The sequence below is a fragment of the Oncorhynchus mykiss genome, chromosome 23 (genome assembly GCF_013265735.2).
Source record: "Oncorhynchus mykiss isolate Arlee chromosome 23, USDA_OmykA_1.1, whole genome shotgun sequence".
NCBI lineage: Eukaryota > Metazoa > Chordata > Actinopteri > Salmoniformes > Salmonidae > Oncorhynchus > Oncorhynchus mykiss.
In genome coordinates, this window is record NC_048587.1 from 447,501 (window position 1) to 465,428 (window position 17,928).

The 17,928-nt window shown below is 49.1% G+C and overlaps 1 protein-coding gene across 1 annotated transcript in view; it reads left to right on the forward strand.

Annotated features, from left to right (window-relative positions):
* LOC110516746 (ryanodine receptor 2) overlaps positions 1-17,928 on the forward strand; it is a 563,076-nt gene that overhangs the window by 169,891 nt on the left and 375,257 nt on the right. The window contains exons 2-3 of the mRNA XM_036960048.1: positions 4,517-4,636; positions 5,328-5,432. Of these exons, the coding sequence (XP_036815943.1) occupies positions 4,517-4,636; positions 5,328-5,432 (225 nt within the window). The remainder of the gene's footprint in view (positions 1-4,516; positions 4,637-5,327; positions 5,433-17,928) is intronic.

Sequence of the window (17,928 nt, forward strand, 5' to 3'; positions counted from 1 at the left end):
TCTCCTTCTACAGTGTAATGGACCCTCTCATCTCCTTCTTCAGTGTAATAGACCCTCTCGTCTCCTTCTACAGTGTAATAGACCCTCGTCTCCTTCTACAGTGTAATAGACCCTCATCTCCTTCTACAGTGTAATAGACCCTCTCGTCTCCTTCTACAGTGTAATAGACCCTCTCATCTCCTTCTACAGTGTAATATTCCCTCTCATCTCCTTCTACAGTGTAATATTCCCTCTCATCTCCTTCTACAGTGTTATAGACCCTCTAATCTCCTTCTACAGTGTAATAGACCCTCGTCTCCTTCTACAGTGTAATAGACCCTCTCATCTCCTTCTACAGTGTAATAGACCCTCTCATCTCCTTCTACAGTGTAAAAGACCCTCTCATCTCCTTCTACAGTGTAATAGACCCTCTCATCTCCTTCTACAGTGTAATAGACCCTCATCTCCTTCTACAGTGTAATAGACCCTCTCGTCTCATTCTACAGCGTAATAGACCCTCTCATCTCCTTCTACAGTGTAATAGACCCTCGTCTCCTTCTACAGTGTAATAGACCCTCATCTCCTTCTACAGTGTAATAGACCCTCTCATCTCCTTCTACAGTGTAATAGACCCTCTCATCTCCTTCTACAGTGTTATAGACCCTCTCATCTCCTTCTACAGTGTAATAGACCCTCTCATCTCCTTCTACAGTGTAATAGACCCTCTAATCTCCTCCTACAGTGTAATAGACCCTCTAATCTCCTTCTACAGTGTAATAGACCCTCTCGTCTCCTTCTACAGTGTAATAGACCCTCTCATCTCCTTCTACAGTGTAATAGACCCTCTAATCTCCTCCTACAGTGTAATATTCCCTCTCATCTCCTTCTACAGTGTAATAGACCCTCTCATCTCCTTCTACAGTGTAATAGACCCTCTCATCTCCTTCTACAGTGTAATAGACCCTCTCATCTCCTTCTACAGTGTTATAGACCCTCTCATCTCCTTCTACAGTGTAATAGACCCTAATCTCCTTCTACAGTGTAATAGACCCTCTCATCTCCTTCTACAGTGTAATAGACCCTCATCTCCTTCTACAGTGTAATAGACCCTCTCATCTCCTTCTACAGTGTAATAGACCCTCTCATCTCCTTCTACAGTGTAATAGACCCTCTCATCTCCTTCTACAGTGTAATAGACCCTCTCATCTCCTTCTACAGTGTAATAGACCCTCTCATCTCCTTCTACAGTGTAATAGACCCTCTCATCTCCTTCTACAGTGTAATAGACCCTCTCATCTCCTTCTACAGTGTAAAAGACCCTCTCATCTCCTTCTACAGTGTAATAGACCCTCTCATCTCCTTCTACAGTGTAATAGACCCTCATCTCCTTCTACAGTGTAATAGACCCTCTCATCTCCTTCTACAGTGTAAAAGACCCTCTCATCTCCTTCTACAGTGTAATAGACCCTCTCATCTCCTTCTACAGTGTAATAGACCCTCATCTCCTTCTACAGTGTAATAGACCCTCTCGTCTCATTCTACAGCGTAATAGACCCTCTCATCTCCTTCTACAGTGTAATAGACCCTCGTCTCCTTCTACAGTGTAATAGACCCTCGTCTCCTTCTACAGTGTAATAGACCCTCTCATCTCCTTCTACAGTGTAATAGACCCTCTCATCTCCTTCTACAGTGTTATAGACCCTCTCATCTCCTTCTACAGTGTAATAGACCCTCTCATCTCCTTCTACAGTGTAATAGACCCTCTAATCTCCTCCTACAGTGTAATAGACCCTCTAATCTCCTTCTACAGTGTAATAGACCCTCTCATCTCCTTCTACAGTGTTATAGACCCTCTCATCTCCTTCTACAGTGTAATAGACCCTCTCGTCTCCTTCTACAGTGTAATAGACCCTCATCTCCTTCTACAGTGTAATAGACCCTCTCATCTCCTTCTACAGTGTAATAGACCCTCATCTCCTTCTACAGTGTTATAGACCCTCTCATCTCCTTCTACAGTGTAATAGACCCTCATCTCCTTCTACAGTGTTATAGACCCTCTCATCTCCTTCTACAGTGTAATAGACCCTCATCTCCTTCTACAGTGTAATAGACCCTCTCGTCTCATTCTACAGCGTAATAGACCCTCTCATCTCCTTCTACAGTGTAATAGACCCTCTCGTCTCCTTCTACAGTGTAATAGACCCTCTCGTCTCCTTCTACAGTGTAATAGACCCTCTCGTCTCCTTCTACAGTGTAATAGACCCTCGTCTCCTTCTACAGTGTAATAGACCCTCATCTCCTTCTACAGTGTAATAGACCCTCTCATCTCATTCTACAGTGTTATAGACCCTCTCATCTCCTTCTACAGTGTAATAGACCCTCATCTCCTTCTACAGTGTAATAGACCCTCTCGTCTCCTTCTACAGTGTTATAGACCCCCTCATCTCCTTCTACAGTGTTATAGACCCTCTCATCTCCTTCTACAGTTTAATAGACCCTCTCATCTCCTTCTACAGTGTAATAGACCCTCTCATCTCCTTCTACAGTGTAATAGATTCTGCAGTAATAATTGAAGGAATGCTGAACAGGGTGAGGGGCTCTATAAGTCCTGTATTTCATGAGTATCCTGAAGGAATGATGCACCTGAGCAGGGAAGATGTTGGAATTATACTGTATTTTAGAAGACCGCCTTGTAGTGTCTGTATTGTAGATATATATTAATTAAAGGTGGAATGTAGTGTCTGTATTGTAGATATATATTAATTAAAGGTGGAATGTAGTGTCTGTATTGTAGATATATATTAATTAAAGGTGGAATGTAGTGTCTGTATTGTAGATATATATTTATTATAGGTGGAATGTAGTGTCTGTATTGTAGATATATATTTATTATAGGTGGAATGTAGTGTCTGTATTGTAGATATATATTTATTATAGGTGGAATGTAGTGTCTGTATTGTAGATATATATTTATTATAGGTGGAATGTAGTGTCTGTATTGTAGATATATATTTATTATAGGTGGAATGTAGTGTCTGTATTGTAGATATATATTTATTAAAGGTGGAATTTTCCTAGAACGTTCTCTGCGCGTCAGTGGGATAACGTCTCATGTCCTCAGGACGACCCCTGTTTGCTGGGGGTAAAGCCTGACCCCTCTTGGCGCTGCTGAGTGCAGTGTGGTGACTGAGATGCTCCTATTGCCAGTTACTCCGTTGAAAAGAGCCCCTTTGGCCCTCGTTAGTCATGACAGAAGGCTTCCCTGGCGGACGCCCACCGTGGAGCAGGCTTGACTCTGGAGGTCACACATCTTAGATCGATGCCCAGGTTGGAGATCGTTGGCGATGACAAGGCTGTGTTGGTTCTCTGCTGTGTCTCTCTACCCCACAGTGACCAGGGTTTTCTGTTCTCTGCTGTGTCTCTACCCCACAGTGAGCAGGCTTGACTCTGAAGGTCACACATCTTAGATAGTTGCCCAGGTTGGAGATCGTTGGCGATGACAAGGCTGTGTTGGTTCTCTGCTGTGTCTCTACCCCACAGTGACCAGGGTTTTCTGTGTTGGTTCTCTGCTGTGTCTCGCTACCCCACAGTGACCAGGGTTTTCTGTGTTGGTTCTCTGCTGTGTCTCTACCCCACAGTGACCAGGGGTTTCTGTGTTGGTTCTCTGCTGTGTCTCTACCCCACAGTGACCAGGGTTTTCTGTGTTGGTTCTCTGCTGTGTCTCTACCCCACAGTGACCAGGGTTTTCTGTGTTGGTTCTCTGCTGTGTCTCTACCCCACAGTGACCAGGGGTTTCTGTGTTGGTTCTCTGCTGTGTCTCTCTACCCCACAGTGACCAGGGTTTTCTGTGTTGGTTCTCTGCTGTGTCTCGCTACCCCACAGTGACCAGGGTTTTCTGTGTTGGTTCTCTGCTGTGTCTCTACCCCACAGTGACCAGGGGTTTCTGTGTTGGTTCTCTGCTGTGTCTCTACCCCACAGTGACCAGGGTTTTCTGTGTTGGTTCTCTGCTGTGTCTCTACCCCACAGTGACCAGGGGTTTTCTGTCTTGGTTCTAACTGCTACTTCCTGTCTCTTAGTCTCCAGGACGACGAGGTTTCCTGCAGTGTTCTGCCACAGTGACCAGGGGTTTTCTGTGTTGGTTCTAACTGCTACTTCCTGTCTCTGTGTCTCCAGGACGACAAGGTTGTCCTGCAGTGTTCTGCCACAGTGACCAGGGGTTTACTGTGTTGGTTCTAACTGCTACTTCCTGTCTATGTGTCTCCAGGATGACGAGGTTATCCTGCAGTGTTCTGCCACAGTGACCAGGGGTTTTCTGTGTTGGTTCTAACTGCTACTTCCTGTCTCTGTGTCTCCAGGACGACGAGGTTGTCCTGCAGTGTTCTGCCACAGTGACCAGGGGTTTTCTGTGTTGGTTCTAACTGCTACTTCCTGTCTCTGTGTCTCCAGGACGACAAGGTTGTCCTGCAGTGTTCTGCCACAGTGACCAGGGGTTTTCTGTGTTGGTTCTAACTGCTACTTCCTGTCTCTGTGTCTCCAGGACGACGAGGTTGTCCTGCAGTGTTCTGCCACAGTCCACAAGGAGCAGCAGAAGCTGTGTCTGGCAGCGGAGGGCTTCGGAAACAGACTCTGCTTCCTCGAGTCAACATCCAACTCTAAGGTGAATACAGGAGCCACATCTCCCAGACTGCATTGCATCAGGAGTAGTGTATGGGCTAATGACTACGCAAGTCCTTGTCCTTGTCAATCCAGCCTCAGCTCTTTCCCAAGCAAGATACGTAGTCTAAATGACTGTAGATTACTGCTGATGCTCAGTTCCCTTCTAACCTGGCTGTTTATCCTTTGACTGGACTACATCTCCCAGACTGACCTGCTCCAGGACTACAGTTCCCTTCTAACCTGGCTGTTTATCCTTTGACTGGACTACATCTCCCAGGCTGACCTGCTCCAGGACTACAGTTCCCTTCTAACCTGGCTGTTTATCCTTTGACTGGACTACATCTCCCAGACTGACCTGCTCCAGGTCTACAGTTCCCTTCTAACCTGGCTGTTTATCCTTTGACTGGACTACATCTCCCAGACTGACCTGCTCCAGGACTACAGTTCCCTTCTAACCTGGCGGTTTATCCTTTGACTGGACTACATCTCCCAGACTGACCTGCTCCAGGACTACAGTTCCCTTCTAACCTGGCTGTTTATCCTTTGACTGGACTACATCTCCCAGACTGACCTGCTCCAGGACTACAGTTCCCTTCTAACCTGGCTGTTTATCCTTTGACTGGACTACATCTCCCAGACTGACCTGCTCCAGGACTACAGTTCCCTTCTAACCTGGCTGTGTTCTCTTCCAGAATGTCCCTCCAGACCTGTCCATCTGTACGTTTGTCCTGGAGCAGTCCCTCTCAGTCCGGGCCCTGCAGGAGATGCTGGCCAACACAGAGGAGAAGGCAGAAGGGGTGAGTACACAGCAAGACCTACCTATCTATCTACGTATACATCTATCTACCTATATCTACCTATCTACCTATATCTATCTATCCGTCCGTCCGTCCATTCGTCCGTCCGTCTGTCTGTTTGTCGCATGCAGGGCTGAGTACACAGATCTATCTATCTATCCGTCTGTCTGTCTGTCGCAGGCAGGGCTGAGTACACAGATCTATCTATCTATCCGTCTGTCTGTCTGTCTGTCTGTCGCAGGCAGGGCTGAGTACACAGATCTATCTATCTATCCGTCTGTCTGTCTGTCTGTCGCAGGCAGGGCTGAGTACACACAGAACTATCTATCTCAGACAGGGCCTGTAATGGTTCTGATGGTCCCATGGATGAGACAAGATGACTCTATAATGGGGTCCTGTGTCAGTGTGTGTTATAGCCCTGTGGTTGTCCCTGCTATAGTCCCAGTCCACAGCCCTGTGGTTGTCCCTGCTATAGTCCCAGTCCACAGCCCTGTGGTTGTCCCTGCTATAGCCCTGTGGTTGTCCCTGTTATAGTCCTGTGGTTGTCCCTGTTATAGCCCTGTGGTTGTCCCTGTTATAGCCCTGTGGTTTTCCCAGTCCACAGTCCTGTGGTTGTCCCTGTTATAGTCCTGAGGTTGTCCCTGTTATAGCCCTGTGGTTGTCCCTGTTATAGTCCTGTGGTTGTCCCTGCTATAGCCCTGTGGTTGTCCCTGTTATAGCCCTGTGGTTGTCCCTGTTATAGCCCTGTGGTTGTCCCTGCTATAGTCCTGTGATTGTCCCTGTTATAGCCCTGTGGTTGTCCCTGTTATAGTCCTGTGGTTGTCCCTGTTATAGCCCTGTGGTTGTCCCTGTTATAGCCCTGTGGTTGTCCCTGTTATAGCCCTGTGGTTGTCCCTGTTATAGTCCTTTGGTTGTCCCTGTGGTTGTCCCTGTTATAGCCCTGTGGTTATCCCTGTTATAGTCCTGTGGTTGCCCCTGCTATAGCCCTGTGGTTGTCCCTGTTATAGCCCTGTGGTTGTCCCTGTTATAGCCCTGTGGTTGTCCCTGCTATAGTCCTGTGGTTGTCCCTGTGGTTGTCCCTGTTATAGCCCTGTGGTTGTCCCTGTTATAGTCCTTTGGTTGTCCCTGTGGTTGTCCCTGTTATAGTCCTGTGGTTGTCCCTGCTATAGTACTGTGGTTGTCCCTGTGGTTGTCCCTGTGGTTGTCCCTGTTATAGCCCTGTGGTTGTCCCTGTTATAGCCCTGTGGTTGTCCCTGTTATAGCCCTGTGGTTGTCCCTGCTATAGTCCTGTGATTGTCCCTGTTATAGCCATGTGGTTATCCCTGTTATAGTCCTGTGGTTGCCCCTGCTATAGCCCTGTGGTTGTCCCTGTTATAGCCCTGTGGTTGTCCCTGTTATAGCCCTGTGGTTGTCCCTGCTATAGTCCTGTGGTTGTCCCTGTGGTTGTCCCTGTTATAGCCCTGTGGTTGTCCCTGTTATAGTCCTTTGGTTGTCCCTGTGGTTGTCCCTGTTATAGTCCTGTGGTTGTCCCTGCTATAGTACTGTGGTTGTCCCTGTGGTTGTCCCTGTGGTTGTCCCTGTTATAGCCCTGTGGTTGTCCCTGTTATAGCCCTGTGGTTGTCCCTGTTATAGCCCTGTGGTTGTCCCTGCTATAGTCCTGTGATTGTCCCTGTTATAGCCCTGTGGTTGTGCCTGTTATAGCCCTGTGGTTGTCCCTGTTATAGCCCTGTGGTTGTCTTTGTTATATCCCTGTGGTTGTGCCTGTTATAGCCCTGTGGTTGTCCCTGTTATAGTCCTGTGGTTGTCCCTGTTATAGCCATGTGGTTGTCCCTGTTATAGTCCTGTGGTTGTCCCTGTTATAGTCCTGTGGTTGTCCCTGTTATATTCCTGTGGTTGACCCTGTTATAGTCCTGTGGTTGACCCTGTGGTTGAACCTGTTATAGCCCTGTGGTTGACCCTGTTATAGTCCTGTGGTTGACCCTGTGGTTGACCCTGTTATAGCCCTGTGGTTGTCCCTGTTATAACCCTGCGGTTGTCCCTGTTATAGTCCTGTGGTTGTCCCTGTTATAGCCCTGTGGTTGTCCCTGTTATAGCCCTGTGGTTGTCCCTGTGGTTGACCCTGTTATAGCCCTGTGGTTGTCCCTGTTATAGTCCTGTGGTTGTCCCTGTTATAGCCCTGTGGTTGTCCTTGTTATAGCCCTGTCCACAGTCCTGTGGTTGTCCCTGTTATAGTCCTGTCCACAGCCCTGTGGTTGTCCCTGCTATAGTCCTGTCCCTGCTATAGTCCTGTGGTTGTCCCTGTTATAGTCCTATCCACAGCCCTGTGGTTGTTCCTGTTATAGTCCTGTGGTTGTCCCTGTTATAGCCCTGTCCACAGCCCTGTGGTTGTCCCTGTTATAGTCCTGTCCACAGTCCTGTGGTTGTCCCTGTTATAGTCCTGTCCACAGCCCTGTGGTTGTCCCTGTTATAGTCCTGTCCACAGCCCTGTGGTTGTCCCTGTTATAGTCCTGTCCACAGCCCTGTGGTTGTCCCTGTTATAGCCCTGTCCACAGCCCAGTGGTTGTCCCTGTTATAGTCCTGTCCACAGCCCTGTGGTTGTCCCTGTTATAGTCCTGTCCACAGCCCTGTGGTTGTCCCTGTTATAGCCCTGTCCACAGCCCTGTGGTTGTCCCTGTTATAGCCCTGTCCACAGCCCAGTGGTTGTCCCTGTTATAGCCCTGTCCACAGCCCTGAGGTTATCCATGTTATAGTCCTGTGGTTGTCCCTGTTATAGCCCTGTCTACAGCCCTGTGGTTGTCCCTGTTATAGTCCTGTCCACAGCCCTGTGGTTGTCCCTGTTATAGTCCTGTCCACAGCCCTGTGGTTGTCCCTGTTATAGTCCTGTCCACAGCCCTGTGGTTGTCCCTGTTATAGTCCTGTCCACAGCCCAGTGGTTGTCCCTGTTATAGCCCTGTCCACAGCCCTGAGGTTATCCATGTTATAGTCCTGTGGTTGTCCCTGTTATAGCCCTGTCTACAGCCCTGTGGTTGTCCCTGTTATAGTCCTGTCCACAGCCCTGTGGTTGTCCCTGTTATAGTCCTGTCCACAGCCAAGCGGTTGTCCCTGTTATAGCCCTGTCCACAGCCCTGAGGTTATCCATGTTATAGTCCTGTGGTTGTCCCTGTTATAGCCCTGTCTACAGCCCTGTGGTTGTCCCTGTTATAGCCCTGTCTACAGCCCTGTGGTTGTCCCTGTTATAGTCCTGTCTACAGCCCTGTGGTTGTCCCTGTTATAGTCCTGTCCACAGCCCTGTGGTTGTCCCTGTTATAGTCCTGTCCACAGCCCATGTAATAGTCTGCTATAGTCCTGTGGTTGTCCCTGTTATAGTCTGTCCACAGCCCTGTGGTTGTCCCTGTTATAGTCCTGTCCACAGCCCTGAGGTTATCCATGTTATAGTCCTGTGGTTGTCCCTGTTATAGTCCTATCCACAGCCCTGTGGTTGTTCCTGTTATAGTCCTGTGGTTGTCCCTGTTATAGTCCTGTCCACAGCCCTGTGGTTGTCCCTGTTATAGTCCTGTCCACAGCCCAGTGGTTGTCCCTGTTATAGTCCTGTCCACAGCCCTGTGGTTGTCCCTGTTATAGTCCTGTGGTTGTCCCTGTTATAGCCCTGTCCACAGCCCTGTGGTTGTCCCTGTTATAGTCCTGTCTACAGCCCTGTGGTTGTCCCTGTTATAGTCCTGTCCACAGCCCTGTGGTTGTCCCTGTTATAGTCCTGTCTACAGCCCTGTGGTTGTCCCTGTTATAGCCCTGTCCACAGCCCTGTGGTTGTCCCTGTTATAGTCCTGTCCACAGCCCTGTGGTTGTCCCTGTTATAGTCCTGTCTACAGCCCTGTGGTTGTCCCTGTTATAGTCCTGTCCACAGCCCTGTGGTTGTCCCTGTTATAGTCCTGTCCACAGCCCTGTGGTTGTTCCTGTTATAGTCCTGTCCACAGCCCTGTGGTTGTCCCTGTTATAGTCCTGTGGTTGTCCCTGTTATAGCCCTGTCCACAGCCCCGTGGTTGTCCCTGTTATAGTCCTGTCCACAGCCCTGTGGTTGTCCCTGTTATAGTCCTGTCCACAGCCCTGTGGTTGTCCCTGTTATAGTCCTGTCCACAGCCCTGTGGTTGTCCCTGTTATAGTCCTGTGGTTGTCCCTGTTATAGCCCTGTCCACAGCCCCGTGGTTGTCCCTGTTATAGTCCTGTCCACAGCCCTGTGGTTGTCCCTGTTATAGTCCTGTCCACAGCCCTGTGGTTGTCCCTGTTATAGTCCTATCCACAGCCCAGTAGTTGTCCCTGTTATAGTCCTGTCCACAGCCCTGTGGTTGTCCCTGTTATAGTCCTGTCCACAGCCCTGTGGTTGTCCCTGTTATAGTCCTGTCCACAGCCCTGTGGTTGTCCCTGTTATAGTCCTGTCCACAGCCCTGTGGTTGTCCCTGTCATAGCCCTGTCCACAGCCCTGGGGTTGTCCCTGTTATAGCCCTGTCCACAGCCCTGTGGTTGTCCCTGTTATAGTCCTGTGGTTGTCCCTGTTATAGCCCTGTCCACAGCCCCGTGGTTGTCCCTGTTATAGTCCTGTCCACAGCCCTGTGGTTGTCCCTGTTATAGTCCTGTCCACAGCCCTGTGGTTGTCCCTGTTATAGTCCTATCCACAGCCCAGTGGTTGTCCCTGTTATAGTCCTGTCCACAGCCCTGTGGTTGTCCCTGTTATAGTCCTGTCCACAGCCCTGTGGTTGTCCCTGTTATAGTCCTGTCCACAGCCCTGTGGTTGTCCCTGTTATAGTCCTGTCCACAGCCCTGTGGTTGTCCCTGTCATAGCCCTGTCCACAGCCCTGTGGTTGTCCCTGTTGTAGTCCTGTCCACAGCCCTGTGGTTGTCCCTGTTATAGTCCTGTCCACAGCCCTGTGGTTGTTCCTGTTATAGTCCTGTGGTTGTCCCTGTTGTAGTCCTGTCCACAGCCCTGTGGTTGTCCCTGTTATAGTCCTGTCCACAGCCCTGTGGTTGTCCCTGTTATAGTCCTGTCCACAGCCCTGTGGTTGTCCCTGTTATAGTCCTGTCCACAGCCCTGTGGTTGTCCCTGTTATAGCCCTGTCCACAGCCCTGTGGTTGTCCCTGTTATAGTCCTGTCCACAGCCCTGTGGTTGTCCCTGTTATAGTCCTGTCCACAGCCCTGTGGTTGTCCCTGTTATAGTCCTGTCCACAGCCCTGTGGTTGTCCCTGTTATAGTCCTGTCCACAGCCCTGTGGTTGTCCCTGTTATAGCCCTGTCCACAGCCCTGTGGTTGTCCCTGTTATAGTCCTGTCCACAGCCCTGTGGTTGTCCCTGTTATAGTCCTGTCCACAGCCCTGTGGTTGTCCCTGTTATAGTCCTGTCCACAGCCCTGTGGTTGTCCCTGTTATAGCCCTGTCCACAGCCCTGTGGTTGTCCCTGTTATAGTCCTGTGGTTGTCCCTGTTATAGCCCTGTCCACAGCCCCGTGGTTGTCCCTGTTATAGTCCTGTCCACAGCCCTGTGGTTGTCCCTGTTATAGTCCTGTCCACAGCCCTGTGGTTGTCCCTGTTATAGTCCTATCCACAGCCCAGTGGTTGTCCCTGTTATAGTCCTGTCCACAGCCCTGTGGTTGTCCCTGTTATAGTCCTGTCCACAGCCCTGTGGTTGTCCCTGTTATAGTCCTGTCCACAGCCCTGTGGTTGTCCCTGTTATAGTCCTGTCCACAGCCCTGTGGTTGTCCCTGTCATAGCCCTGTCCACAGCCCTGTGGTTGTCCCTGTTGTAGTCCTGTCCACAGCCCTGTGGTTGTCCCTGTTATAGTCCTGTCCACAGCCCTGTGGTTGTTCCTGTTATAGTCCTGTGGTTGTCCCTGTTGTAGTCCTGTCCACAGCCCTGTGGTTGTCCCTGTTATAGTCCTGTCCACAGCCCTGTGGTTGTCCCTGTTATAGTCCTGTCCACAGCCCTGTGGTTGTCCCTGTTATAGTCCTGTCCACAGCCCTGTGGTTGTCCCTGTTATAGCCCTGTGGTTGTCCCTGTTATAGCCCTGTTATAGTCCTGTCCACAGCCCTGTGGTTGTCCCTGTCCACAGCCCTGTGGTTGTCCCTGTTATAGTCCTGTGGTTGTCCCTGTTATAGTCCTGTCCACAGCCCTGTGGTTGTCCCTGTTATAGCCCTGTGGTTGTCCCTGTTATAGCCCTGTTATAGTCCTGTCCACAGCCCTGTGGTTGTCCCTGTCCACAGCCCTGTGGTTGTCCCTGTTATAGTCCTGTGGTTGTCCCTGTTATAGTCCTGTCCACAGCCCTGTGGTTGTCCCTGTTATAGTCCTGTGGTTGTCCCTGTTATAGTCCTGTGGTTGTCCCTGTTATAGCCCAGTGGTTGTCCCTGTTATAGTCCTGTCCACAGCCCAGTGGTTGTCCCTGTTATAGCCCTGTCCACAGCCCTGTGGTTGTCCCTGTTATAGTCCTGTGGTTGTCCCTGTTATAGTCCTGTCCACAGCCCTGTGGTTGTCCCTGTTATAGTCCTGTGGTTGTCCCTGTTATAGTCCTGTGGTTGTCCCTGTTATAGTCCTGTGGTTGTCCCTGTTATAGTCCTGTGGTTGTCCCTGTTATAGCCCAGTGGTTGTCCCTGTTATAGTCCTGTGGTTGTCCCTGTTATAGTCCTGTCCACAGCCCTGTGGTTGTCCCTGTTATAGTCCTGTGGTTGTCCCTGTTATAGTCCTGTGGTTGTCCCTGTTATAGTCCTGTGGTTGTCCCTGTTATAGTCCTGTGGTTGTCCCTGTTATAGCCCTGTGGTTGTCCCTGTTATAGCCCAGTGGTTGTCCCTGTTATAGTCCTGTGGTTGTCCCTGTTATAGTCCTGTCCACAGCCCTGTGGTTGTCCCTGTTATAGTCCTGTGGTTGTCCCTGTTATAGTCCTGTGGTTGTCCCTGTTATAGTCCTGTGGTTGTCCCTGTTATAGCCCTGTGGTTGTCCCTGTTATAGCCCTGTGGTTGTCCCTGTTATAGTCCTGTGGTTGTCCCTGTTATAGTCCTGTGGTTGTCCCTGTTATAGTCCTGTGGTTGTCCCTGTTATAGCCCTGTGGTTGTCCCTGTTATAGTCCTGTGGTTGTCCCTGTTATAGTCCTGTGGTTGTCCCTGTTATAGTCCTGTGGTTGTCCCTGTTATAGTCCTGTGGTTGTCCCTGTTATAGCCCAGTGGTTGTCCCTGTTATAGTCCTGTGGTTGTCCCTGTTATAGTCCTGTCCACAGCCCTGTGGTTGTCCCTGTTATAGCCCTGTGGTTGTCCCTGTTATAGTCCTGTGGTTGTCCCTGCTATAGCCCTGTGGTTGTCCCTGTTATAGTCCTGTGGTTGTCCCTGTTATAGTCCTGTGGTTGTCCCTGTTATAGCCCTGTGGTTGTCCCTGTTATAGCCCTGTGGTTGTCCCTGTTATAGCCCTGTGGTTGTCCCTGTTATAGGGTATGTTTAAATGATATGTACTACAGTTCTATGATGTGATGTTATTTTGTGCAGAACTGCAGTGCAGATCAGTCAGTCAGTCAGTCAGTCAGTCAGTCAGTCAGTCAGTCAGTCAGTCAGCCAGTCAGTCAGTCAGTCAGTCAGTCAGTCAGTCAGTTAGTTAGTCAGTCAGTCAGTCCTGTGGTTGTGCAGATGTAAACGTTGTATATGATGTTGCAGAATGTATCAGAGACTGAGATGTGGTGTCATATTCCATCATGACTTATCCAGTCAGTCAGTCAGTCAGTCAGTCAGTCAGTCCTGTGGTTGTGCAGATGTAAACGTTGTATATGATGTTGCAGAACGTATCAGAGACTGAGATGTGGTGTCGTATTCCATCATGACTTACCCAGTCAGTCAGTCAGTCAGTCAGTCAGTCAGTCAGTCAGTCAGTTAGTTAGTCAGTCAGTCAGTCCTGTGGTTGTGCAGATGTAAACGTTGTATATGATGTTGCAGAATGTATCAGAGACTGAGATGTGGTGTCATATTCCATCATGACTTATCCAGTCAGTCAGTCAGTCAGTCAGCCAGCCAGTCAGTTACCCAGTCAGTCAGTCTGTCAGTCAGTCAGTCAGCCAGTCAGTTACCCAGTCAGTCAGTCAGTTAGTCAATTAGTCAGTGAGTCAGTCAGTCAGTTAGTCAGTTAGTCAGTCAGTCAGTCAGCCAGTCAGCCAGTAAGTCAGTCAGTCAGTCAGTCAGTCAGTCAGTCCTGTGGTTGTGCAGATGTAAACATTGTATATGATGTTGCAGAACGTATCAGAGACTGAGATGTGGTGTCGTATTCCATCATGACTTGCATTTCTGTAATTAACTTTTTATAATCACCTTTCTATCTATGAATAACTTGGCTAATTAAATTGTTCTCTCTCTCTGAGCCAGAAGTGTATTCAAGGGCAGTACTGGGAGTCATAGAGCCCAGAAACAATCAGTCGGTGGGCCGGTCTGCCAGTCAGTCAGTCAGCCAGTCAGTCAGCCAGTCAGTCAGCCAGCCAGCCAGTCAGTCAGTCAGTCAGTCAGTAACCCAGTCAGTCAGTCAGCCAGTCAGTAACCCAGTCAGTCAGTAACCCAGCCAGCCAGTCAGTCATCTAGTCAGTCAGTAACCCAGTCAGTCAGTCAGTCAGTCACCCAGTCAGTCAGTCAGTCAGTCAGTTAGTCAGTCAGTCAGCCAGTCAATCAGCCAGTCAGTCAGTCAGTCAGTCAGTCAGTCAGTCAGTTAGTCAGTCAGTCACCCAGTCAGTCACCCAGCCAGTCAGTCAGTCAGTCAGTCAGTTAGTCAGTCAGCCAGTCAGTCAGCCAGTCAGTCAGCCAGCCAGTCAGTCAGCCAGTCAGTCAGCCAGCCAGCCAGTCAGTAACCCAATCAGTCAGTAACCCAGCCAGCCAGTCAGTCATCTAGTCAGTCAGTAACCCAGTCAGTCAGTCAGTCAGTCACCCAGTCAGTCAGTCAGTCAGTCAGTCAGTCAGTCAGCCAGTCAAACAGCCAGTCAGTCAGTCAGTCAGTCAGTCAGTCAGTCAGTCAGTAAGTCAGTCAGTCAGTTAGTCAGTCAGTCAGTCACCCAGTCAGTCACCCAGCCAGTCAGTCAGTCAGTCAGTCAGTCAGTCAGTCAGTCAGTCAGTTAGTCAGTCAGTCACCCAGTCAGTCACCCAGTCAGTTAGTCAGTTAGTCACCCAGTCAGTTAGTCAGTTAGTCACCCAGTCAGTTAGTCAGTTAGTCACCCAGTCAGTTAGTCAGTCAGTCAGTCAGTTAGTCACCCAGTCTGTCAGTCAGTCAGTCACCCAGTCAGTCACCTAGCCAGTCAGTCACCTAGCCAGTCAGTCAGTCAGTCAGTTAGTCAGTCAGTCAGTTAATCAGTCAGTCAGTCAGTTAGTCACCCAGTCAGTCAGTCAGTCAGTGACTGATGGAGGGACCAGGTTAGTAATGACTGATGGAGGGACCAGGTTAGTAATGACTGATGGAGGGACCAGGTTAGTAATGACTGATGGAGGGACCAGGTTAGTAATGACTGATGGAGAGACCAGGTTAGTAATGACTGATGGAGGGACCAGGTTAGTAATGACTGATGGAGGAACCAGGTTAGTAATGACTGATACAGACTGATGGAGGGACCAGGTTAGTAATGACTGATAAAGACTGATGGAGGGACCAGGTTAGTAATGACTGATGGAGGGACCAGGTTAGTAATGACTGATACAATATGATGGAGGGACCAGGTTAGTAATGACTGATGGAGGGACCAGGTTAGTAATGACTGATACAGACTGATGGAGGATCCAGGTTAGTAATGACTGATGGAGAGACCAGGTTAGTAATGACTGATACAGACTGATGGAGGGACCATGTTAGTAATGACTGATACAGACTGATGGAGGGACCATGTTAGTAATGACTGATGGAGGGACCAGGTTAGTAATGACTGATGGAGGGACCAGGTTAGTAATGACTGATGGAGGGACCAGGTTAGTAATGACTGATGGAGGGACCAGGTTTGTAATGACTGATGGAGGAACCAGGTTAGTAATGACTGATGGAGGGACCAGGTTACTAATGACTGATGGAGGGACCAGGTTAGTACTGACTGATGGAGGGACCAGGTTAGTAATGACTGATGGAGGGACCAGGTTAGCAATGACTGATGGAGGGACCAGGTTAGCAATGACTGATGGAGGGACCAGGTTAGTAATGACTGATGGAGGAACCAGGTTAGTAATGACTGATGGAGGGACCAGGTTAGTAATGACTGATGGAGGGACCAGGTTAGTAATGACTGATGGAGGGACCAGGTTAGTAATGACTGATGGAGGGACCAGGTTAGTAATGACTGATGGATGGACCAGGTTAGTAATGACTGATACAGACTGATGGAGGGACCAGGTTAGTAATGACTGATGGAGGGACCAGGTTAGTAATGACTGATGGAGGGACCAGGTTAGTACTGACTGATGGAGGGACTAGGGTAGTACTGACTGATGGAGGGACCATGTTAGTAATGACTGATGGAGGTACCAGGTTAGTAATGACTGATGGAGCGACCAGGTTAGTAATGACTGATGGAGCGACCAGGTTATTAATGACTGATGGAGGGACCAGGTTAGTAATGACTGATGGAGCGACCAGGTTAGTAATGACTGATGGAGGGACCAGGTTAGTAATGACTGATGGAGGGACCAGGTTTGTAATGACTAATGGAGGAACCAGGTTAGTAATGACTGATGGAGGGACCAGGTTAGTACTGACTGATGGAGGGACCAGGTTTGTAATGACTAATGGAGGGACCAGGTTACTAATGACTGATGGAGGGACCAGGTTAGTACTGACTGATGGAGGGACCATGTTAGTAATGACTGATGGAGGGACCAGGTTAGTAATGACTGATGGAGGGACCAGGTTAGCAATGACTGATGGAGGTACCCGGTTAGTAATGACTGATGGAGCGACCAGGTTAGTAATGACTGATGGAGCGACCAGGTTATTAATGACTGATGGAGGGACCAGGTTAGTAATGACTGATGGAGCGACCAGGTTAGTAATGACTGATGGAGGGAACAGGTTAGTAATGACTGATGGAGGAACCAGGTTAGTAATGACTGATACAGACTGATGGAGGGACCAGGTTAGTAATGACTGATGGAGGGACCAGGTTAGTAATGACTGATGGAGGGACCAGGTTAGTGATGACTGATGGAGGGACCAGGTTAGTAATGACTGATGGAGGGACCAGGTTAGTAATGACTGATGGAGGGACCAGGTTAGTAATGACTGATGGAGGGACCAGGTTAGTAATGACTGATGGAGGGACAAGGGTAGTACTGACTAATGGAGGGACCAGGTTAGTAATGACTGATACAGACTGATGGAGGGACCAGGTTAGTAATGACTGATACAGACTGATGGAGGAACCAGGTTAGTAATGACTGATACAGACTGATGGAGGGACCAGGTTAGTAATGACTGATGGAGGGACCAGGTTAGTAATGACTGATGGAGGGACCAGGTTAGTAATGACTGATGGAGGGACCAGGTTAGTAATGACTGATGGAGGGACCAGGTTAGTAATGACTGATGGAGGGACCAGGTTCGTAATGACTGATGGAGGGACCAGGGTAGTACTGACTGATGGAGGGACCAGGTTCGTAATGACTGATACAGACTGATGGAGGGACCAGGTTAGTAATGACTGATGGAGGGACCAGGTTAGTAATGACTTATACAATATGATGGAGGAACCAGGTTAGTAATGACTGATGGAGGGACCAGGTTAGTAATGACTGATGTAGGGACCAGGTTAGTAATGACTGATGGAGGGACCAGGTTAGTAATGACTGATGGAGGGACCAGGTTATTAATGACTGATGGAGCGACCAGGTTATTAATGACTGATGGAGGGACCAGGTTAGTAATGACTGATACAGACTGATGGAGGGACCAGGTTAGTAATGACTGATACAGACTGATGGAGGAACCAGGTTAGTAATGACTGATACAGACTGATGGAGGGACCAGGTTAGTAATGACTGATGGAGGGACCAGGTTAGTAATGACTGATGGAGGGACCAGGTTAGTAATGACTGATGGAGGGACCAGGTTAGTAATGACTGATGGAGGGACCAGGTTAGTAATGACTGATGGAGGGACCAGGTTAGTAATGACTGATGGAGGGACCAGGGTAGTACTGACTGATGGAGGGACCAGGTTAGTAATGACTGATACAGACTGATGGAGGGACCAGGTTAGTAATGACTGATGGAGGGACCAGGTTAGTAATGACTGATACAATATGATGGAGGAACCAGGTTAGTAATGACTGATGGAGGGACCAGGTTAGTAATGACTGATGTAGGGACCAGGTTAGTAATGACTGATGGAGGGACCAGGTTAGTAATGACTGATGGAGGGACCAGGTTAGTAATGACTGATGGAGGGACCAGGTTAGTAATGACTGATGGAGGGACCAGGTTAGTAATGACTGATGGAGGGACCAGGTTAGTAATGACTGATGGAGGGACC